Genomic DNA, 24,431 nt, shown 5'->3' with positions numbered 1-24,431 from the left:
CTTAACAGGACAAGTTCTGTAATCAATACACATGGAAGGCTGTTTTTACCTTTACCACCTGGGTGGTAAAGGTGAAAATTGCCTCTAATTTAAATGTTACCCCAATCCTATTGGCTATTCACAATTTAAACAGTCAAAGAAAAGATGAACATTCATTTTATACAAGATACTTACAGCACAGTTCTGGCTTTTCATCAGATCCATCTTCACAGTCATCATTACCATCACACTTCCACTTACTCGGTATGCACTGTCCATTGAAGCACACAAAGTCTGATGCTCCACAGGTGGTGGTACCAGCTAACAAGTCAAATAGTTTATTAGAATAAACTCCTACTTAAAACAGATTGCTCTTATTTTAAAGTAACCTATTAGTGACTGAGCAATTGAGTGGTTTACTCTATTAAAGATTTATATCCAGGCTGGACTCATTCTATCTGGTCACCCTTCCAGTAGCACAGATGGACATTCTTCAGGTGTATCTAGACAAGTGCTAGGCTATCCAACCATAACCATTTACTCCATACATGAACAAGACCACCTCTCAACTTTAAGACTTGGAAAGAAATGGCTCATAGGCTAGTTTCTTTGGCTGCATTGGAATCATTGGTTGTGCTTTGACATGTGACTATTTTACTAAACACTGAGCAACCTGGAAAAGAACTTTAAACCAGTTCTTTGCCTTGAACTTTGATAAGGTAGCATAACAAGATATGTTTTGAAGGAGTTCGGCTTGATAGAATATTTTAAATGCATAGGCATGAATTGTTCCAAGATCAAAGTTACTTGTATGCATAATCTAAGAATTCTGATTACCTTCCATAGTGTTCCTAGATTTTGATTGAGAATGATGTTAGTGGCTCAGGTAATTTGCAGTTTTAAAAAGCAACTTTATATTCTAAATATGGTTTAAAAAGGTAAAGTGGAGAACAGTGTAGGTACAAGAAAAAAGAAACTGCAGAATTCTCACTAGATTAATCCAGATGCATACCCTGCCAAGCACCCTAAAGTTCTGACTAGTCACCTTTCATTAAGACAGACTCCAGGTAATTTGTCTATTAGGAACATCCCAAATTTTGCTCCATTTCCTCAATTTCTTCCCCTGCACCAGTTGTTCGTTAGCATTGACTAAGCATGTGCTAACAAGTTTGTCAAAAGTCCCTTATGTAGACCTTTACTAGAGGCCTTTGGAAGTCTAGCTATTTTGGGTATCACCTTAAAAATAGTTCAAGGTCATCTTGAGCTCATGCTCTTTCACAGGTCTAAAGAAATTGTTTCAATAATGTGTCTAACTGCAGCAATCACATTCCAAATTTGATAGAGGGTTTTGTACAGAGACAGACTCCAGATTAGTTTATGTATACCAGGAACAGGTACTAGCACCCACCCTAACTATAAGCTGAGAGCAAGCCTCCAGCTAGTTATATTTACCAGTTATACACTGCTGTCTATCTTTCTTCAGCTCCATGCCATCTGGACACACACAGGTGTATTTTAATGAATGAACACTAATCCGAGGAGCAGGAAGACACAGGTATTCACAGCCTCCATTCAAACTCTCACTGCACCAGTTTTTGCCTGTTGAAAACAAGGTCCATTTTAACAAAATTGAGGTCCACAGTTTTGCACTTGAATTGAAGGCACCAAGTGTAATGCAAAGTCTAGTCAAGAATAGTAGATACTACAATTAGATTAAAATTTTGCAATCAGATTATTGGCCAATTCATAATTAGGCAATATTACTTTAGTCTGAGAGCTGTTGTATTTTCAATACTGAAACCTTAAGATGGCTCTAATTTACAAAACTGCCAACAGCAATAGTAAATCATACAACAACCTTCACAAACCTAGATATTTCCAATCACTATGTTTGGCTGTTAATGGAGGTTAGAAATTGATGTCTGTCATTGGTCAAAGTCAATTTATAAAAGCCAATTACATCAGTTTACATCTTGCCACTAATGTTTGGATAGTGGGGTAGAAGAAAGGAGGTGGGTTAAGGGCAAGACTACCCCAATTAATCAGGCAATAGAAAGTGCACCATCTCACTGGATTGTCAGGTGGGCAGCAGTTACAAAACTGAGGATTGATTAGAGTAGCTTAATAAAACAAGGACTAAGATAGTCACTATTCTCTAAACCAGTAGTTGTGACATTGAAATGTCACTGGTTGTTTGGTAAACTAAAGAACTTGAGAACTGCAGAGTATCCATTGTAAACTGATGAGGAAATTGAGCATTCAAAATTGGCAAGTCTTATCTTTTAAAATAAAGTTAAGCTCATACTTCCTACCTGATGGCTGTATCAACTCATGATAAACAATAATATCATGAGGTTCATCAAGATTGGAGGCTAAAGTCACCATATTGGCTCCTGTGAACTTATTAGCACTATAAATGATTTCATTCTCTGCTTCAATCCAAAAGACACGATCCTAAAACAAGACCATTTTCACTTATTTCAAGTCAGGTATTCATCTAAAAAAACTTTTCTTTCAACTCTGGTGATTGCACATGCATACCAAATAATAACCACACACTTGAATGCATAATTAATCAGTTAACATCCCATGGAGACTTGATTTAAATGTCTACAAGCAGAAATCATTGCTGGGTCAAAATCCTGGCACTCCCAACAGCACTGTGGGAGAACCTTCACCACACAAACTGCAGTGGTGCAAGGTGGCAGCTCACCACTGCCTTCAAGGGCAATAAATGCTGGCTTGCCAGTGACACCCACATCCCATGAACAAAAGAAAATGCAAAGTAAACATTCTACCATCTAGTCAGAAACTTCACTTCCACCTATAAACAACCAACTGAGTTTTAAAAAAATATATAAACGGCCTCTAGGAATGACTCAACTTAGGTATATTTAAGTTTGCAAGTACCATTGGACAAGTGAAGCTACAAATCATGTTAAATTAGTGCAGCCAATGGAATGAGTGCATTTTTAATAAAACAGCTGCTGTCATGGTCACATGCACTGTACTTTGTATAAAAGTTGAAGTCCATCATTAGCACCTAGAGAAAATGTCTAGGTCAAAAAATAATCAACAGCCTTAACCTTGGAGAATGAGTATGCTTATTAACTCAATTTTGAGTTAATCCTAGCTCAGGAGAGAATTGTATTGCCAATTTGAATTATAGCAATAGATTCAGGTATAAAAAAACTGAAGGAGTAGACTATCTAATTTTGTTCCTGTACAATTTAGGAAATGGTCTGCTTCCCAGCACACGAGGCATTAAAAGCCACCCAAATCTATTTAAAGGTGGCATTTTACAGATTTAATGGATAATGAAGTCCTACGCAAAGCACTTTCTACCCACTAGCTACTTTCAGGTGTTGGAGGCAATAGTCACCCTATTGCTTACAGTCCATCATATTCAGAACTGAAGGCTTCAGTATCAGCATGGTCTGTAATGTAGTGCTAACTAATTTGGTTAAGCTATCTTTCAAGCACAGGTTGCTTTAGTTCAACCCTACTTGCACTGCAACATCGATTAATTATAGCTTACCTCAAATATGGACACAGCAAAAGGATGAGCAAGGAATTCTTCAGACTGCAGCACTGTTCTCCTATCCTGACCATTTAGGTCTATGCTCGACAACAATTGTAGCTTTGAATCAACCCAATAGAGACGGCTTTTCACAAGGTCTATGGACAAAGTTAAAGTAATGTATAAATAAGGCTCTAATGCAAACACTGCAACAGGTTTTAGTTGTCTACTTACCAAGTGCAATGCCATTTGGCCACTGAATCTCGCTGGTAACCAAAAGCTGGCGATCAGCACCATTCATTCCTGCTTTTTCAATCTTTGCTGGCTCACCCCAGTCTGACCAGTATATAAACCTTTAAATCCAAACAGAGGAGCCAGCTTTAGTTAAATTAAACTGCTTTGCTGTAGTTGAAATGGAGACCCTAATCATTTTACAATCTCAGGAGAATTTTAAGCTTTATTGGTTCTAGTGTGGCAAGTTCCCACATCATATGACAACACTCAGCCTTCAGTGAATTTAATAGGCACAAGAGTCTACATGTATTATCTAAACTCACTGGAAGAGAGCAGGGTGCACTCAAAGGGATAGCAAAGAGAGAACTCCAAATTGAATTATAGCATATTAAAGCTCCAATTCTAGATCAGATATAAACCATGAGTAATCTGTACCACTCTAGCTCTTTATCCTTATTCTCACAAAGGAGTTTCCTCAATGCTGTATGTAATTGACCACAAGTATACACTTTTGCAGATTAGTTCACTAATTTGCTTTAAAAAGTCTACTTCCTGTATCTTTTAAATAAAGCAGAATGGCATTAGCAACAGTGGCTTTAGAAAAGCCTCCCCTATCACCACCCATCAGGATAAAGGCATGCCTACTTTCCTCCCCCATTTGGTCAGGAGCACTGCCATTTCAAAGTAAATAATTTGAGAGTTTGGGTAAAAAAAGTAACATGCAAGAATGAACTTTGCATGTAGGAGTCAATGTTTGACTATGACCTCAATTTGCAATGACTAGGTAACTAGCAATGCTAGCCACTAAAACGGTCATTAAGTTGGCTATGCAGCAAGCTTAGATTCTGAACTCATTTTAATGTGCTGGTATGCAGATACCCTGCATTATACAAGTTAAAAATTCTTTACCCAGTTAGTGGATCAACTACTACAGATGCTGGTTCCTTTAGATCAGTATCAAAGAGGATCTTCCTTTTGGTTCCATCAAAGTTGGCCACTGATAGTGTTTTAAGGCCCACATCTGTCCAATAAATGTTCTTGTAGATCCAGTCTACAGCAATTCCTGAAGGGATTTCTACATCCTTGATAGCTTGGAAAATATCTGTTGTACCTTCTTGTTTAGCCAGTGATTTACTGAAATTAAGTCACAGTAGTTACTATTAAAAAAGCAAAATTCTCAAACTGAACTTTGATGAAGTGTACTCAAATTAGAACCTAGAGATCCTATAAAAGAAATTTTATATTAACTGGAACCTTGAACAAGTTTAATAACCAACTGAAATTTATATTTTAAATAAAAATGTTTATACAGTTATAATGGATTCTTATCTTGAGCACAGCCTATAGACAGGAGCTACACATTACTGTTGAGACCTCTCGACTAGATAATATTTTGTATCTTTGAAGTTTAAAAGTTCATAGTTCCATCACAAATTATGGCTTAAAGAAGTCATTAGCTCAAGTCTCATTTCAAGCAGTGCAATAATCCTGAACAGTTATTTCAGAAGGTTCATTTGCAATCCTTTCTTCCCCTTGCCTCAAGACCCTATAACTTAAACCAATTAAGAATGAGGGGAAACAAAAGTTAGTGCACCTAACTGGGGTAACCACCCAACATTTTTGTTGAAACATTTGTTTTAAAATGAGAAATTTAGCATTTAATTTGTGATTTCATGTTTAAATTGTTGCCAGAAGTAGAATACAAGTGTTTGTTGATCCATTAGTGTATTTTCAGCCACAAGCATGAACAAGTGTACAAAGATCTTGAACTGAAGAGTCAGGTTTAATAGCAGTAATACTGGAGACTAGTTGTTGGGTTTCAGAAACCTTACCTGAAAATTGCCTGCTGCCCCAAATCAGCCCAGAAGAGTTTCTGCGCTGCAACGTCAGCATCGAGTGCTACAGCATTTCTCAGCTGGTCAACTACCAGGGAGTATTCCAAGTGGTGCAATCCGATTTTCCTGATATCATGACGATTAGTGAAGATCAAACAGGGCTCTTCTCCTGTTTGAAGAAACCAACATATGAACAATAACTCCTCTAGTACTACAAAAAGGTAGTTGTTGCCATATTGTTAGTGCCTTCAAAATAAAAGCTGGCTATATATTTGGCAATACGATTGGAGATGTAGGGACAGATATAGAATGAGTGATCAAATTTTCCATGATAGATTACTGTGTTCCTGGGGAAAAGGAAGGTGTTTTGTGGAGGGCAGTCAGGATTAAATAATGGAGATTGTGGTGGAGAAAATATTCTGAAATTTTTAGCACAACTTTCCATTTATGTTAGATACTGGGGTAGATTGTGTATAACCAGAAGAGGTTTGGTGTCAATAGTCCATTAATTGAACACTTCTTTCACAAAATGTTATACTTGCCTACAGCCTTGCAATTCCCATCAAATGGATCTACATGATATCCTTGGTGACATTCACATTTATAGCTTCCTTTTAAATTTAAGCAAATTTGACTGCAGGTTTCTGGATTTTGACATTCATCAATATCTGCAAAGAAAAGCAAATATCCCTTCAACTTTTGTGATCTGGGCCAATTTCTAGGGAGAAAGAAAGTAAATTAACTTGCCTGCACAGGATTTCCTATCAACCAATTCAAAGCCAGGTGGACATTCACATTCATAACCAATGACAAGATCCCTGCAGATGTGAGAACAGCCACCATTGTTCACCAAGCATTCATTCACATCTGTGAAACAAATAGTAATTTTAGTACTGCTGAAGATACTGACCATGTGACTTCAAAGCTGAAGAACTCATTTTAAGATAGTTTGAGGCTATTACTAGACAATTTTGATGTAGTTCCAATATGCAGACTGTATAAAATTGAAGTTGGCATGGGCATTCTACATGTAGATCAAACTCTTAACATGTCTAAAATGTAATCCCCGATTTAAAAAACTTCACCTGTAACCAATGGAGGTCACTTTACCAAGTGGAAGAAAAATGAAGCTTTTACTTTTTAAACTATTAGTCCTGGCATTTGTTTCTAGGTCCTTTACTTAATCTCATTATTGGAAATCAAGTACAATCATGAATAGTTGCATTGGAGGGGCATTTATGATGTAATTTAATGTGGTCAATTCTTAATCAGTTTAAATATTGAGTGGCTGGTCTACGTAGATCCAGTGTACAGGGTCAAATTTACTTTTAAAGTAAGCAGAAGTTTGAGTCCAAGGTACTATATTTCATGTGAAACAGACCAGCCATGATCTTGTTGAATGGCAGAGCAGGCTCAAGGGGCCTGATGGTCTACTCCTATTTCTTATGTTCTTAAGAGGTTTTAACAATAGGTCAACCTTAATACAGTTTCCCCCTACAGAGAACTTGGAAAGCTGTTTTATACAAGAAATACTGTATTGCCAGTTTAGTAAGCATCCTGAAATGTGTCATTGAAGAAAGGTTTTGAATAAGTTAATTAAAAAAATCCAAAAGAAATAAGTATCTCCTGTACTAGAATGTTTGAACTGATGGGTGAGAAACAAATGCTCAGTCTCACTTTTGAAAACAAGTGAGACTATTTTACTGTAATTTTTCCAAATTGAAGCACCTCCCTTATAGTCCCAAAGGCACTTACTACATTCTTTGAGGGGTTCATCACTCCAGTCCCTGCAATCTTGTTGCTGGTTACACACTTTAGTTATATTTATGCATTCTCCAGTTTGGCATCTGAAGTCAGAAGGCCCTGTGCACTCTAGAGCTGAGGGGGAATATTATTCAAATTAGTTTTGAAATAAGGAGCTCAATAAAATATATTCATTGAACATAAGTTGTGTACTTACTCTTACAGTTGAGCTCATCACTACCATCAATGCAATCTATAAAATCATTGCATTTCTTACTTTCAGGAAGACAGCTATCACCACATTTGAAATAGTGAGGTTTACATGTTTGAGGTGCTGAAATGAAAGTGCAATTCAACATTTAACAAATATGTGAATCATAGCATATTCATAACTATCCAAATAGTTGAGACTATTTAATTTGTACATAAACATCTACAATATTCTCTAGTAGCTACTGGAAGTTGAAATTAAGGCACCCACTGGATTGAATTAGTTTGAACATCATTGAAGCTACATTAAGCAAAAATGAAGCCAAATAGAAAAATAGGTCAGGATACATTACAGGTACTACAAATGTACCTATAAAAGGTGCATCTTTTCTTCATTTGAAGGAAGGCAATTTCTGAACAAGTTCAGTACTTTCAGAAGCAAACATTTTGGAACTACTCGACTTATGCACTGGACAGTCAGATGTAATTTGTGTTTTAACATCACATTGTCTTTTAGGTGCTCCACATTGCTTTATTTTCCCCCAAATCATATCAGCAATGGAATTCACTTCTCAACCTTATTTATTCTTGTTAAATCCAGAAGTCCCAAGTACAAGAGGGCAGTCTATTGGATTAGAGACATGATTTTTAGCACCCAACTACCACCAGCCACTGTCAGATTGAGGTGGATATAGACAGCTAAAAACTAGTAATTAAGAGGTACCCAATTAGACCTTGGGGTGAATTCCATAGCCCAAGGAAAAAAAAATACAAATACACTTACGACATTTGGCTTCATCACTTCCATCTTTGCAATCACTACTTCCGTCACAGTACCAGTGATTGTGAATGCATTCACCAGAATCACACAGGAACTCACTAGGCAAGCAGGTCACAGGTGGAGAAGGCTTATGCCCACAGCGGTCAGGAGATTCATCAGACTGGTCAGCACAATCAGCATGGTTGTCACACACCCAATCCAAGGGGATACATTCAGAACTATTACACTGAAACTCATGAGAGTCACAGATAGATGGAGCACAGCCTTTTTCATCACTTCCATCACCACAGTCATCGACACCATTGCAGATAAATGTTTTGGAAATGCATCTGCCACTGGAGCAAGTAAACTTTAATGGACTGCAAGTAAGGTTGCCTGAAAATGGAAGAACCAGTTGCATTACAATCTATTCACATTCTTAAAACTATGGATTACTTCTGATGGTACTCAACCCTAAACATCTTTCTGTATTTGAGGGAAAACTTCAAATCAAATTTATAGTGCACAAATTGTATAATAACTAAATCTTGATTAAAATTTACTACAAGTGTACTCCAAGAGACTTAATTTTATATAGTAAATTTTAAAAGCTCAGTGCAAGATACAAGCTACTGACTGGACAAGTATCAATTGTTGCAAATGCCACTATGAACTGCAAACTAGATTTGACTGAAATCTCTCAAGCCCCACTCCTTTGCCAAAGTACAACAGGTCAGGACTTCTATCCTGAAGTCTGCATTATGAGTCTTACTACTGCAACGATGTAGAAAGTAAGCTGTATCATGTGGGCAATGTCATGGTTTGCAGGAATGGCAAACTGGCAGGATTTCTTGCAGGTGATGTTATCTTGTCAGTTTCACCTGCAGTCAGGCACAAGCAGTTTCTGCCCATCCCCAAGCATTTTTGATTGCAAGAGACAGATGCTTGACAGAACTATGTGCCATCATACATTTCCCCCCCCCCCCCACCACCACCACCCCAAACTCAGCAGATGCTGCTGCAGCACCCTCCTAGGCCAGGCTCTCCAGTAATAAACAGACTTGAATTTGAATGCATTTTCAGCACATTAAAAGGTTGATCATCATTATTCAGTGGCACAATGCACATAGCTGGCAAGATACTCCATGGTAACAGACATGGGCCCAGCACAAGGGAAACAGTTACTGAAAGTGGCACCAATGCCTTAATTTTGTAAATGCATCAGATTTTAGATTGTCAAAAGAAACTTGTAGTTACTCAACCACAGAAGTAGACAGAGGTTGCAGTTGATCTTGCTTTTATTTGGTGCAAAGTAAATTGAGGCCCAGATTGTCACAGCAGATGAGTGATGTGTAGGCCCATTAAATAATTGTCTCAATACTTCCATGATGTAGAAGTTCAGCCTTGCACATCTTGATTTTAAAATCATCATTGCTGTGTGGAGCAAAGTAAATGAACAAAAAAAAACTTTATAGTAAAAGGAAAGCAGTTACATTCTACTACAGACCAATGATTGATCACCCCCTTGTTTCCATTCTTTAACCATTTGAGGTCTTTGTGACCATTAAATTGGGCTGAACAAAGTGTCACCAGATAAACTTTCAACTACCTACCACAGTTCTCCTCATCACCACCATTACTACAATCTTTTACTCCATCACATCTCCAAGAGATAGGAATACACTGAAAAAATCCAGAGCCACAGCTTATTTCATTGACTCGACAAGATCTCGTGCCTGAAACAGAAGATATATAACCAAGATTACTTGCAGTACTACTTTGACACTCCATTCCTAAGGAGGGAAGTAAAAGGTCATTTAACAGTACAAAAATAAATTCTAAAAAGCAATTACTAAATGCCAAACAAAGTTTAAAATGAATTTTGAGCTCAGATTATGATGAGATTTGTATCAAATGTCACAAGTCAGCTAGTACCAGGTTATGCTACTATGGGTTAGAACTCCCAGACTATCTTCACTGCCAAGCATAGCATCTCTGCTTCCCAATCCAACACTCTTTGCTTCCACAGCCAACAGCCTCCTTAAAACCCCCTTTCCTCAGCCCCCACCACCTTTACTTTCAAACACCAAATGCAAAGGGCATATGGAGTTCTTTTACCTCAAGGTGGAGACCATTTGTTAAGCTGCCTCTACCAGAGAGGTTGAAAACCAGCCTGCTTTTCATTTAGCTAGGGAGGAGCAGTTTGATAAATAGATGGGAGCCTGCTCACTGACACTGTTAAGGCAGAACTTTAACTTAAGAGATCAGATACACAGTGTAGGGTCCATGTTAAAACAAAAAGGTACATTGCCTGTAGAAAGAGTATAGTTCATTTTTTAATGAAATGCAGCAGCAATGCTTACAAAACAGACAAAAAAGGAGAATCTGTACAGGCTTTATATACATCTCATCCCTCCATAAACAGGTTGTACTATAGCCACACCAATTGAAATGTTTATATTACACTTTTACTAGTAGATAATGGTAGGTTTCAACAATTGAATACCTGCCAACTGACTTCTGAATTGAGTGTTTGATAAGCTCATTGTATTTCTTTTAGAAGGTAATAGATAATATGTTTTATTAGCTACATCACTTCAATATACAGGTTAGCATAGATAGTATGGACATGAAGTTTCATACAAAGCATTCTATCAAAGGGCTCCTTGTTTGCAAGTACAAGTTTTGTGGTTGGATATGCACTTATACACATACTATAAGCATTTGAGGTAATCTTTTATCTATCATTTGTTCAATACTTTCAACCAAATACGTTACTTTTCTTTAGGCTGGGCGTCCCTATTTTAAAAAAAAAATCATATTACTCACCATTTACATATGTGGGCGAATATGAACATACTGCTAACAGTATTATAGCCAATCGAAAGGGAATCATCTCACTGCTTTGACCCCAAAGCAGGAATCCAAACGCTGTAGCTACGCTGAGATAATGAAATATATTAAAATTATTCTCTTCCCCCTTCGGACTAAGAGACAAACATACAGCAATAAGACAGGAGAATGCTCTTTTATTGTTTTTCTTTTGCCTTCTTCTAACAATTGATTGGTTGTCGTGTGCCTCCTAATCCAATTACCTTGTCAAACAATCACACTGCAACCAGACCTAATCGATATATTCATTCACATTGCTGCTTGATGAAGATTGATCAACTGGATATCATTATTCTTATTGCAATCCGTTCTTATTGCTAATTGTAAGGGGTCCTGATTGTTGTATGAGGCACCACTGATTTTTCACTCTTTTCACCTGATTTGCTGGACCAGAATATTTATCACCTGACGGCTTGCTAGGTTTCCACATAGATCGTATGAGGCTTAACCATGCATAACTATAAGTTCAGTGTCTTGTTCATAGATATAAAAGATCCAGATTGCCGAGTCTTGCGAAGTTAATTAGTTGTGCGTTCCATATGTACATAATTCAAATTAATCCGTTAATATGCGCTGTCCCTTACTTATCGAATCGCTGTATTATTGAGGTTTAAACGATCTCATTTGAATGTTGCATTATTTTGCTACGTTTGTGATTAACTCTTGATTGATACCTGCATTGTACATCATCAACATACACAGCAAGAGGTGTCAAAAATAAAGACCGATGTGATGTGTACTTATTAAAGAGAAATCTAAAAATATATTTGGATATTTTGCCCCATTGTTTAGAGCTTTTTGTGGGGAGGGGGGACGATATTAATCCATTTCAGTAAGTTATTTTCAAATTGAGCAAACACGTGAGATTATAGATTTGGTACACAATAGTAGTTATAGAAGATAGCAAGGATGCCTCGTGTCTTGACGGTTTGATTGAAGCCCCACCCCCATCATCTGCCTTGTTGCCTAGTCCCTTGTTTATAAGATTAATATCCATAGGAACCAACATACATTGAAAGAGATGCCTATGGCTTGTGTGTGTGTGTGTGTATGTGTGTGGGGGACTGGGACAGGGGCAGGGGGATTGCCACAATTTCCATATCTAGTTCAGATTTGTCATCAATTAAGTTATAGTGGTTGTCTTAGGACCAACAATGTCCACATGTCTGGGTTACTGGTTATGTAGTTGATGACTTCCATGGTTTCTGAAGTCCAACCCATGCACAACAGATCGATTGGCAGTTGGTCATGGCAACCAATATGTGCTTTTAATTTTGCTCCCCTTGCTGCAAGATTGTGTAGACACTTTACTTTGAAAATTTTCAGATTCTTCATGCAGATTGCATGCAATTCCTTAGTTTTTAGAAAAGGTCCTCGCAGGCCTCAACTCAGACTCAACAGGCCCTCAGGCTACCTTTCAAGGTATCCCTTAAATGTTTTCACTGGTCATCCTGTGAGAGAACTTGTCTTCTTTTAGTTGACTGTAAATGACAGCTTAAAGCAGTCTGTCATTGACCACATTATCTGTTCATCACAGTTGAGTATTCAACAACAACAATTTGCATTTGTACAGCATTTTTAACGTAGGAAATTGCCCAAGATTCTTCAGAGGCATAATCAAAAAATAGACTCCAAGCCAAAGAAGGAGATAGTAGATGGGGTAACCAGAAGCTTGGTCAAAGAGGTGGGTTTAAGGAGGCTCTTAAAGAAGGATCCTAAAGGAGGAGAGGGAAGTGGAGAGGCAGGCCTGATGATATCAACCACAGGTAATGTAGACGCAGTAGCTGAGTTAATTCAGATTCCTGGCAACAATTCTACAAGAATATCTGACATCAATGTCTAATCACCTTAATAACTTTTGCTTTAGTAACTGAGTAAATCTAACCTGGGCAAATGCAACTTTATGGCATGAACTGGAGGAGGCCGTATGAGCCCTTGAGGACTCTGATATCTCTCCCTTGCTTTTTGGGTGAATACAGAACATGGGACAACTGAAGCTTTCAGTTTAAATTGTTTCCGTGAATGCACTAACCTGTCCTCAACTTCCTATGTGTCCTAAAGCTGGAGGGCTATGACAACCTGGAATCCATGGCTTGGAGTTTCCACTGCTGGTCCCCTGTTGTGGCATAAATTGGCTGGCCAGTAGCAGGAAATGGTCTGGAGTTCTTTTGTACTGCAAGTTTACTCTATTCGTGTCCTGCTGCATGTCTGTCCTGCACACCATTTCCCACCATCCTGTCATACAGAAGATCAAATCTAAATCATGGCCATGAGATATGGACTTCTGGGATTCCTAGATGGTGGTATGTATATGGAAGATTATGGAAAGTGCACAGTAATATAAAAGTAATTGGAATTCAACTGCTTAACCGTTTTTAAAAATTTTTGTTCCTCCTGGCAGAGGTTCTTTGGATCCTTTGTGCTAATTGCTGTAAATTATTTATTTGTGATCCTACAGCATTACTGGCACAATTTACTGGTTTCCCAATGGGAATCCCCCCCTATCTGAAGGGATTGGAAGAGAACCAACAAAAGGATGCCAGGCAGTTCAGGCTGCACAAGAAATGGTCTGTGTTCACCCAACAGTATCTGTCCACTGGCATCGGCAGGCAGAGGTGAACATACCTTGCTTTGGCAGACAATTTGTACAGTTGGAAGCTTCTTTTCCCAAAGAAAGTTGGGATAGCAGAGCAGATGGCATCACAAAGATATGTGAATGCCTGACTAACAGTAATGTTCAATACTTCCTCAGAAATACCCCAATAAAGCTTTTAGTGACATTGTATGAAAAAAGACATGCCAGGCTGATCGATAACTCTAGTGTAGTTCGATTGGTCTAACCAATGCTACCAACTATACTTACAGGCTTTTGCATGCTTACCTGGCAATGACTATGGGGAACTAGTTAGCAGAGAGCCAGGTGCAGACCTGTGCCATCTGCTGCAAGGAAATCCACAGCTTTCATGCAGAACTGGGCTAGTGCATCCGCATTTTCACAAGGGCTGGCCAATAAAACTTCTTGCCACAAGTTCTGGTATTTTGATTCTGGAAGACACATAGGTTGAATTTACACCCAGGTGTGCCATTCATACTGATGGGGAGAGATAGGAGATGGTGGTTGTGTAAATGGGCAAGAAGACCTTAGCCCTGTTTTCCACCGACAGGTACAGAACGACTGGGCTGCACTCTGAATAAAGAATGCAAAAGAGTTGAAAAACATACTATTGACCTGGTGTCTCCATTTCCCATTTTCAGCGCTGGGAATTCTCAGAAATCATTGAGAGGTTTTAAAATGGGGGCCGTATTGAAGGCACATTCAGCCATTTCAGATGTTGTACTCTTAAATCGGAGTGTCATTATTAGCTGCAGGTCTTTATTTTGTTCCAGTATTCATTATTCATGCATGAATGTTGTTTGTTATTTGCTGCTGGTGTGGCCTACTTTTTCATTTATTTACACTTTTTTATTTGTGGCTTATTGACAGCTACAATTTAAATTACCACAACCACAATTCTGAAGATAGGCATCCTGTTGGGTGTGCCTGTTGTCTGGTTTTGGAGGAGAATCTGAGGAGGCATGAGAGGGAGCTGCATTTACACCTTTTGAAACATTCTTTTTTTACCCAACTACTAGTGCCTGCAGACCAAGGCACACCTACCTAGACAGGTCTGAGAAGATCTGCCATAGGACGGCAGTCATGGAAGATGCCATCTCCTTGAGCTGGTCCTGAAAACAAGCTCTGTGAAAGATAGAAATCTGCCAGTAGCCATCAAACTGACCACAGCTTTGCACTTTTACATCACTGGATCCTTTCAAGCAACAGCAGGGGATATTTGCCGAACTTTGCAAACATCTATATACCATTGCTTATCACAGGCGACATCTTGCTTGCTAGAGCTAACTCCATAATTTTCCCCATTAAAAGCAGTCAGCAGCACAAGCGAACCATCTGCTTTTTCAACGAGTTTGTTTAAAACATATATTGGCCTTATCCTGCCCCTTCCCCCCGCCAATCACACAGCCCCCATGAACAGAAAGGGGCTCCATTCTATTATTATGTAGCTGATTTGTGAGCATTGGACCAAAGGTGTGCTCAAGAATGTCCATTTCCCTCATAGCTATCAGGATACCTGCATATCTATAGTGCCATCATCATTTGAAGGGACAGGAACACTGGACAGATAGCTCCTTAGGTACCAGGAATATACTCCATGATCCCTTTTAGACAGACACAAAAAAGAGCAGAACAGTGATATAAGAGGGGGGGGGGTGGTGAGTGGGGGGGGGAGGATACACGCTGCCTCCAAGATCATGGTTGAACATATCAAAACAAAGGTTCAGATGCTTGGACAGATGAGGCAGCACGCCACAGTATACCCCCACCAAGATCTCAAAGGCCATGATACAGCTTCACCATGGAGACATTGAAACAGGAGACACCAAAGCAGGTGAAAGAGGCCCAGATGTAAACACTGGTAGATGGAGACATGGGGCATGATTTTTACTTGGAGCTGGGAACTCAGTGGGTGGGTAGATTTTCGCGTGGGAAACCCATAAGTCAAGACAGTGCATCGGAATCTACGATCGCAACTCAATTGAAGGCAATGATTGTTGTTTCCTTGTTTCCTGTGTGACAGCCAGCCAGATTGACAGTGGGAGGGAAAGCAGCCGGGGAGCGGATGCCAGGTAAGTCTAAGATCAAGCAGGGTTGGGGGGGTGGGGGGGGAGTCGGACACATCGGTGGGGGGGGTCAGAGATATCGCGGGGGGGTCTTGGCCATCGGGGGGGGTCTTGGTCTTCAGGGGGGTCTCAGCCATCAGGGGTGGGGTCTCAGCCATCGGTGGGGGTGGGGAGCGGGGGGGAGTGTCTCGGTGTGAATGTTGGCTTAAATCCTAACCAGCAATTTCTGAGATGGGCGTGGTTGGGGTGAATGCTGTGGGGATGCATTTGGGCTCATGGTCATGTTTTGGGGGGTTGTTCTCGGATATATACCCATTGGCTTGGTTCCTAATTTTTGCTCAGTGAATGGGGTTTGATTTGTTTTTTTTGCTCAGTTGAGTAGGGGTCACGTTTATTATTCTACCGGGGATGTAGAAAGTGATGCAATGGTGGTGCTGCAGGGGACAGATTTTGTTTCATTGGTTGCAGTTTTTGCTTGTTGATCTCCCATGGCATTGCACATAGGGAGTCAAAACCAATGAAACTTTTCAGATCACTCAAGGGAGATAATTGAACCAAGACAGGGAGGGGAGGCATGAGAGAAAGGGAGAGGATCAGAACAGTGAAGGCAGACTGAGTGAGGGGGGAGAGGAAGGGTAGGGAAGGCAGATGCAGCAAGGGTGAGGAATGGGGAGGGGAGAGAGGGCATGAAGAGCTGGGTCCAGATTCAGGCCAGGAATAAGGAACATATACCAGGGTGAGCAGGAGAGAAACAATTTGATGAGCAGTGCAATACAAGTAATGTTCATATTTTGAACTTCAAAACAGCACCAGCACTAGCATTAGCATTAAAAGATGAAAAGCATAACAGATGTATCTGGAAGTTATTTTATGCTGCATTTGGGAATTGTGGTGGATTCAATCAAAGGTCCTGTCAACCACTACTGAGGGAAGACTCAGCTAAGGGAAAAGAAGGACCTTTAGGAACTCTAGTGTGGAATGTAGATTATTAGAGCAGATATGACAGAGAAGGAGAAAAATAGAGAAAGGGTTGAAGTATTTATTGGAAGTGGGGTGGGAAGAAACACAATCCAAATAGTTGTAGGAGTCCGAGCTTGTTATAAATATCAATGGAAAGCCTATTGCCAAAGATGGAGAGAGAAAGCCTGAAAAAGTAGGGAAGAGATGGACTTCGCAAAGGTAAAGAATGGATGATAATTAAAAATATATTTGGAGTGCCACAATTTATATTAGCAAAATAGCCAAGTTCTTATAAAATTTTATAATTCTTTCAAATAACTAGACTGAAGAATATTCCAATATTTTAGATTTTGTTATCATTCTTAAAAATATAAACTTGAGCTCATACTCAAGATTGATTCAGGATCGTAACAATTGATTATTTTCTGAATCTTTAATTTAATTGAGCGGTGGCTAGAAGAGTGAATAGAGACCCAACACAAAGAACTCCCAGCCAAACGTTTGCCCGAGAGACCAGCTGCAATACCTGAGCTGTTACTGATATGTGTCAATCACAGGTTTAAAGGGTCAAATCAACTTCGGTTGCATCTCGCCTGCGTTTCAGTGGTGAGATTCAGAAGCCATGAGAAACCCGTGCAAGTGAAGTAAAATTCGTTTCAGGTTCGGAATCAACAAAAAATGACCTACCTCTTGTATTTCAAGCAGGTAAATTGCTCGGTTAACGATCTGCGCCCCCCCACTGGCATTAATTGGGTTCATGACTTCAGGGTTTCGGCAGCGTGCGTGCATCAAAACACACCTACGTTAAACCTGGAAGTGGGCACTTTGGAACCGGGTCGCGGTTGCGCTTCAAAAAGCTGTTATTTTAACCTCCCACCCACCTGTCCCCAACCCGTCTGTTCTTTGGGGTTAAACTTACTCCCCTGGAGACTGAACCAGAAAATATGCATGCTAAACAGTTGCAGAAATGAAGAATGCCTGTTCTGCTCAATCCTCAGTGATGTCCAAAAGTACTCAACAAGGTGAACCATAATATAATCCCATTGTTATACCCTGCACTACATCAATTACCATGTATACCAATCCATTCCTCTGTCGTGATCTTATTCCACCCCATCCCAAATGAACTCAGGGCACCATTGAAAAGAATAACTCCTATTTTATTTTCCTTAATTCTTTGAGGTGTATGCTGCTTCCCTTTGTGAAAGTGTATGATGCGTGTCCTTTACTACCTTATACTCTGCCTAACTGATTGCTCAGCCACAAGAAGACGGGTGGTGGCTGGCTGCTGGGCATCATTCCTTGCCTCTGAGGATAGAGATGGTCCTTATGCTGGGCCACAAGATGGTCCTGTAATTACTGGCATAACACATAAAGCTGTAGTGACTGCATCCTGCACCCTATTTGGCACATTGCAAGTCACTTGAGCATGGCAGCTAGGTGGGCAAATGTAGCATCACCTAAAACATAACACCACCATTCATGTCAGCTTCTTCTGCTGGGCACTCTCTCAGCGCATCTAGTGATTTGTCTTCTAGGTTCTCCTCCTCATGGGCACTTATGGGATCAGAAGAAAATCTTTAATTGTAATCAGTAAAACACCTCTGAAACCAAATCTTACGTGGCAGGATACCGTACATTATGCTGCTGAGTGCCAGTGAATGAATAGGGGGGAGAAAAAATCAGTGCTAGCCTGGAGCACAGGATAGGCCTAACATCATTCTCTACCACGTTCCGTATGGCCTCCAGCCCCATAATTTGAAGGACCCTCAATGGGAGCAAATGGGTGACATTTATGAGCAGCCCCCTCTCCCTCCACAAAGCAAGTTGCCTTTGTGAAAAAGCACCAAGTTGAGAGTGAAATCCTGTTGACATTCATCATTAATGTCATATGTTAAAAGTAGCCAAATTGTGGGTACTCTTAACTTAGCAATCTTCAAAGGTGCTCGCATAACCTATGGACGTGGGAAACTGAGCTGACTTGCTTGACCTCACCCACCCAGGCATTTTAAAACAGTGCTCCTGCTCAGAGAGTGCTCATCAGCTCCAAAGAGGGCAACCTTCCAAAGCAGTCCTGCTTCTGTCTGGCCTTGCTTCCATCCTCATCTGATGACAGTTGTTAATGTGCAGTTCTGCTTCAATTGTAAGTTGCAATCCTTTTAAGAGCTGCTAGTTTACTGGATATCCCACCTTGTGCATCACTCAGTCCACACAGGGACCCAATAATTAATAAGCTCAACTTGTGAAAATCATAGTCAACTATTGACTCTACTTCCACACAGTGCACTGTGGTTCAAATAGTATTGCAATGGGATTGCACAATAAACTATATCATTACATCGAGTTACATTGGGCCTGATATCAGGAGGGCGGCGGGTTGGCAGCGGGGGGGTCGACTGGGCGCGTGGGTAACGCGTCCAGTGAAATCGGGGTGCTCCGCACGCGATCGCAGCCTAATTGAAGGCACTTACCTTGGCTTCCGGGGTTCGCACTGGAAAGCTGCGCAGCGGGCGGACTGTGCACCCTCATCATAGGCTGTCAGCTGGAGGAGCCCTATTTAAAGGGGCAGTCCTCCACTGACTGATGCTGCAGAAAGGAGACAAAATTACAGCATGGAGCAGCCCAGGAGGAAGGCTGCTCCCAGGTTTAATGATGCCTCACTCCAGGTCCTACTGGATGGGGTGAGGAGGAGGGGGAGGACAAAGATCTTCCCCCCGGCGGACAGGAGGAAGTGGCCTGCCTCTGACACCACGTAGACCTGGCTCGCGTAGCAGAGGAGATCACCAGCACCACCAACAAATCACGCACCTGCATACAGTGCAGGAGGCGCTTTAATGACCTAAGTAGGTCAGCCGAAGTGAGTACACTTACTCATTCCCCTACATTCCGTCTGCCACATCCCTGCCCCCACCCCACATCTCCTTCTGCACTGCCAACGCTACTCTATCACATCACTCCTCACACCCATTCAAACCTCATCCTCATCTTACCTGCACTTACTCACCTCGTCAGTACTCATCCCACCACTACCACTCGACCCAATCCTCATACAATCTCATGGCTCTATCTCATACTCACCCTCTGATGCATCTCTTTCACGGTCAGCCTCACTCAACCTGCCACTACCTGTGCTGCAGCCATAGGGCATGCATCACATATTTGTAGTAGGAAGAGTAAGGCGGCCCCCATCCGGAAGATGTATGTTTGTGGGGGTCTGCAAGGTAGGTCTGCACACCGGTGTTGAGGTTGCAAGTTGGTGAATTTTATTGTTAGGAGGAGGGTGGTGGAGGCCAAACTTTGTCCAGAGTGACAGAGTGGCCTCCTGCAATAAGTGAGGGTCTCAACCCCCACCTGTCAAATGGACCTTTGCAGCTGCCACAGGCTGGTGGCTGCAACATGTCCATTTCAACTAGGAGTGTTTCCCCCAGTACGGGAAACACTCTCAGTTGTTTGGAAAATCCCACCCCTCCTAAAATATCCTACAAATCAGGTCTGCTAACGACCTGAAGTATCCAATGAATTGTTTTAAGTGGGATCCCACCGTCTTTAATTGCTGGCGGGAGTCCCGCATGTGGAGGCTGCGCGTGCATCTAAGCTTTTCACTGAGGAACCCAGAAGTGGGCGGGTTGGAGCCGGGCTGCGGACCCGCCCCGGGAATCCCCAGTTTTTGGAGCACCCCCCCCCACCCCGCCACGAATGCACCCGCTCGGACGTCCGAAAATCGAGCCCATTGAGTCTACAGCACAGAAACACACCATTCAGCCCAACTGGTCTATGCCAGTGTTTATGCTCCACACAAGCCTCCTTCCACCCCACTTCATCTAACCCTATCAGCATACCCTTCTATTCCTTTCTCCCTTATGTGCTTATCTAGCTTCCCCTTAAATGCATCTGTTATTTGCCTCAACTACTCATTGTGGTAGCGAGTTCCACATTCTTACCATTCTTTGGGTAAAGAAGTTTCTCCCGAATTCCCTATTAGATTTATTAGTGACAATCTTATATTTATGACCTCTAGTTTTGGACTCTCCCACAAGTGGAAACATTTTCTCTACATCTACCTTATCAAACCCTTTCATTATCTTAAAAATCTCTACCAGGTCACCCCTCAGCCTTCTTTTTTCAAGAGAAAAGAGCCCCAGCCTGTTCAGCCTTTCCTGATAAGTATATCCTTTCAATTCTGGCGCCTTCTCCAATGCCTCAATGTCCTTTTTATAATATGGAGATCAGAACTGTGCACAATACTCCAAATATGGACCAAATCAAGGTTCTATACAAGTTTAACATAACTTCTCTGCTTTTCAATTCTATCCCTCTAGAAATGAACCCGAGCTTGGTTTGCCTTTTTTATGGCTTTATTAACCTGCATCGCTACTTTTAGTGATTTGTATATCTGCACCCCTAGATCCCTGTGCTCTTCTACCCCATTTAGACTCTTATTATCCAAAGAGCATTCTTATTCTTCCTACCAAAATGCACCACCTCACACTTATCTATATTGAAATTAATTTGCAATTACATGCCCATTCTGCAAGTTTATTAATGTCTTCCTGCATTTTCACCCATTCTTCTTTTGTATCAACTACACCCCCCAATTTGGTGCTGTCCGAAAATTTTGAAATTGTAATCCGATTCCTGAGTCCAAATCGTTAATGTAAATTGTGAACAGTGGTCCCAGCTCTGATCCCTATGGAACACCACTTCCCAACTTATAAAGGAGATCTTCTCAATTTTTTGCCACATTTGAACCTTTAAAGAGTCTGCTGAAAGCATTCTGCAATGCATGTATACTTCCACATTTAGAATTCAGTATAAGCACTCAACTCAGAGGCAATGTGGCACTCTGTCTGGTGTCCAGGCAATGGGCCTCTCTAGGTATCTGGATATCCCTTGGTATGGCAGTAGTGTACATTTAGAGTTTGCCACTTAATAAATTGAAGGGGTTGAAAGAATGTTCTGACTGGCCCAAGATTTCTAGTCCTTCCTGGTCAGCCACAGATTTACTGGATGATTTTACTTGAGAACAGGGAGGCACAGGGTGCTAAATTGGGCTGAGTAGCACCCGTTGTTTCGGCGCTACACGGCCTCTCCGACATCCAAGATGGCGTCTTGGATGCGCACGCATGTTTCCTGCGTGACGTGTGCCGGACGTCGTCTTGGTATAGGAGTTTATGCAGGCGCAGATAACGAACGCTGGAATCATGTAAAGTAGGGAGAAAATGGCTTCAATCAGTGTGCAACGTTGATTTAAAGTGATAGACACCATTTTGGGACTTAACGCTCAACTCAACGCACAGTCTTAACCCCGACCATCTGAACGTGTCTTAGAGTGTCTGGAGGACCCCCCACTGGCGTTATTTAAAGGGACCATGCAGGATTTACAGGTTAGTGGCTGGATTATTGCTTCTGGCTGCCGAGACATTTGTAACTGTTTTTGGACTTGAATACTAGGACGCAGCCTAGTATTACATAGACATAGCCTAACATTTAGAGCCAGGACGTGCAGGAGTGAAGTTAGGAAATGTTTCTACACACAAAGGGTGGGAGACGTTTGGAACGCTCTTCTGCAGACGGCAGTTGATGTTAGCTCCCTTCTGAATGTTAAATCTGAGATTGATAGATTTCTGGGAACCAAGGGTATTAAGGGATATGGGGCTAAAACAGGTATATGGAGTTAGGTCACAGGTCCACTATGATCTCATTGAATGGTGGAACAGGCTCGAGGGGCTAAATGCCACTGCCACTTGCTGCCTCTTGATATGCGCCACCTTCTCCTGCAAGAAAACGGGACATGTGCCTGGGTGATGTGCCTGTCATGGTTGAATAGCTGCCAGTGTATGTGGCCTGTGAGTTGTGGGTGGGTGTCTTGAAACAGTGGTAATGTGTGGGGTGAGAGGAAGCATCTCATTGGAAGAGTTGAGTACTGATGGAAAGAGTTTATTGGTATTTGGGTGATGGGGGGTGTAGTGCGTGGTGCAGTTGGTAGGAGACGCCACTTGACAGTTGGCCTCACTTACCTTGACCACTCATGTCAAAGCATTGAACTTCTTCCTGCACTGCATCCATGTTCATGATGCTGTGCACCTGGCATTGATTTCATCCCCCACTGCCCTCTGAGTATATGTCTGGAGGGCCTCTTGCCCACCCCCCACACACGAATATAGGATGTCCCTCCTTCTGTCCACCTCTTGCACCCAAGGTCTCTAGTACATCAGCAGAGAACCTTGGTGCATGCACTCTCACAGGCCTGGTACCAACTCAGATCAGCAGATTGGTGAGGTTTGGCGTGCAGATTGGAGGATGTGGGATTTAGTAGTGCACAACCTTTATTCAATGTTTTAACATAACTCATCAATGTGTAAACATAGGGACGGGATCTGCATCTGTGTTTTACGTGTGCAATGTCTGATCTCTGTTCAGACTCCATGCAGACAGTAGACTGTTATTTTCAGCAAATAACAGGTACCAGCTACCTTTAAGAGGTTTCTTAAGAAATATCCTCCCTTTAAGAGGTTGAGTTCCCTCTGGTGGTGGAAAGTGCAAATTGCATTGATTCCACATGCAAGGCCTGGAAAGGAACGCCGATTGCAGGTAAGTGCTCCCTTGGGTCCAAACTTGCGTCTTGCCTGCCCAGGGTCCATTGGGCACGGTTACCATCGCCCAGAACTGACCCTTATCCAATTTTTCCCCCACAATATTTAAGAATACGTATTATGCTGGAGGATCAAACCAAGGACAAACTCACATTTCTGCCACATGGGCCTGTGAAACTAATGAAACTGCTGAGTATCCAACTGAGCAGTTGTCAAAGGAGCTGATTGTTTGATAACCTAATGTATGTAGTTGACCAAGTACCTAATGGGGCAATGACTGCTGCAAAACTACTTTCCATCTAACATGGATCAGGAAGAGCTACACAAGAATCTGATTGCCTACAAGTGAGGGAGTATTAACAATATAGTTCTCCTTGGTCTAACACCGAGAGTGTTGATCAGAATAGATCCTGACAAAGCAACGACTTCCACCATCTAAAAAGACATGGGCAATAGGTGCATGGGAACAGCATCACCTATAAGTCCCCCTCCAAATCACACACCATCCCGACTTAGACACACATCAGCGTTCCTTCATCGTCGTTATGTCAAAATCCTGGCACTCCCTACTTAACAGCACTGTGGGAGTACCTTCACCACATGGACTGCAGCGGTTCAAGAATAAGGTTCACCATCACCTTCTCAAGGGCAACTAGAGGTGGGCAATAAATGCTGGCCTTACTAGCCCATATCCCGATGATGAATAACAAATTGGCTGTACATTCGGTCGAAGATCCAAGGAGAAGCATGGTCACTGGACTCCTACAGCACAATTCCAAAGCCAGCAACAATTCTTGGTATTGGAAGTTGGATTCTACCATGTTTGGCTCAAGATTGTTGATGGTCACTATCACAAGTGTGGCATGCAAGGGTCATGCATGCTGCTCATGAGCAAGAAGTTTCATTAACACCAGCATTGAAGCCAGGTCATTGTCAAGGTGGTGGGTGGAGCCTGATTCAAGCTTTTGACAGAAGTTTCTTTGGAACCTTTGTAGACTTGGTCTGAAGGCTTCTCAGCCTGAATC

At 41.5% G+C, this 24,431-nt stretch overlaps 1 protein-coding gene across 1 annotated transcript in view; it reads right to left on the bottom strand.

Moving 5' to 3' along the window:
• LOC137320648 (low-density lipoprotein receptor-related protein 1-like) overlaps window positions 1-24,431 on the bottom strand; it is a 57,845-nt gene that overhangs the window by 32,283 nt on the left and 1,131 nt on the right. Inside the window, exons 3-18 of the mRNA XM_067982327.1 lie at window positions 14,832-14,982; window positions 14,332-14,360; window positions 14,102-14,218; window positions 9,895-10,017; window positions 8,306-8,677; window positions 7,529-7,645; window positions 7,324-7,446; window positions 6,316-6,435; window positions 6,111-6,236; window positions 5,566-5,737; window positions 4,643-4,867; window positions 3,734-3,852; window positions 3,518-3,657; window positions 2,292-2,433; window positions 1,432-1,578; window positions 175-300 (exon numbers count right to left, since the gene is read on the bottom strand). Of these exons, the coding sequence (XP_067838428.1) occupies window positions 175-300; window positions 1,432-1,578; window positions 2,292-2,433; window positions 3,518-3,657; window positions 3,734-3,852; window positions 4,643-4,867; window positions 5,566-5,737; window positions 6,111-6,236; window positions 6,316-6,435; window positions 7,324-7,446; window positions 7,529-7,645; window positions 8,306-8,677; window positions 9,895-10,017; window positions 14,102-14,218; window positions 14,332-14,360; window positions 14,832-14,982 (2,349 nt within the window). The remainder of the gene's footprint in view (window positions 1-174; window positions 301-1,431; window positions 1,579-2,291; window positions 2,434-3,517; window positions 3,658-3,733; window positions 3,853-4,642; window positions 4,868-5,565; window positions 5,738-6,110; window positions 6,237-6,315; window positions 6,436-7,323; window positions 7,447-7,528; window positions 7,646-8,305; window positions 8,678-9,894; window positions 10,018-14,101; window positions 14,219-14,331; window positions 14,361-14,831; window positions 14,983-24,431) is intronic.

Source organism: Heptranchias perlo, chromosome 4, assembly GCF_035084215.1.
Source record: "Heptranchias perlo isolate sHepPer1 chromosome 4, sHepPer1.hap1, whole genome shotgun sequence".
NCBI lineage: Eukaryota > Metazoa > Chordata > Chondrichthyes > Hexanchiformes > Hexanchidae > Heptranchias > Heptranchias perlo.
Note: the sequence above shows the minus strand (reverse complement) of the source record. Positions and strands in the feature narration are given on the sequence as shown.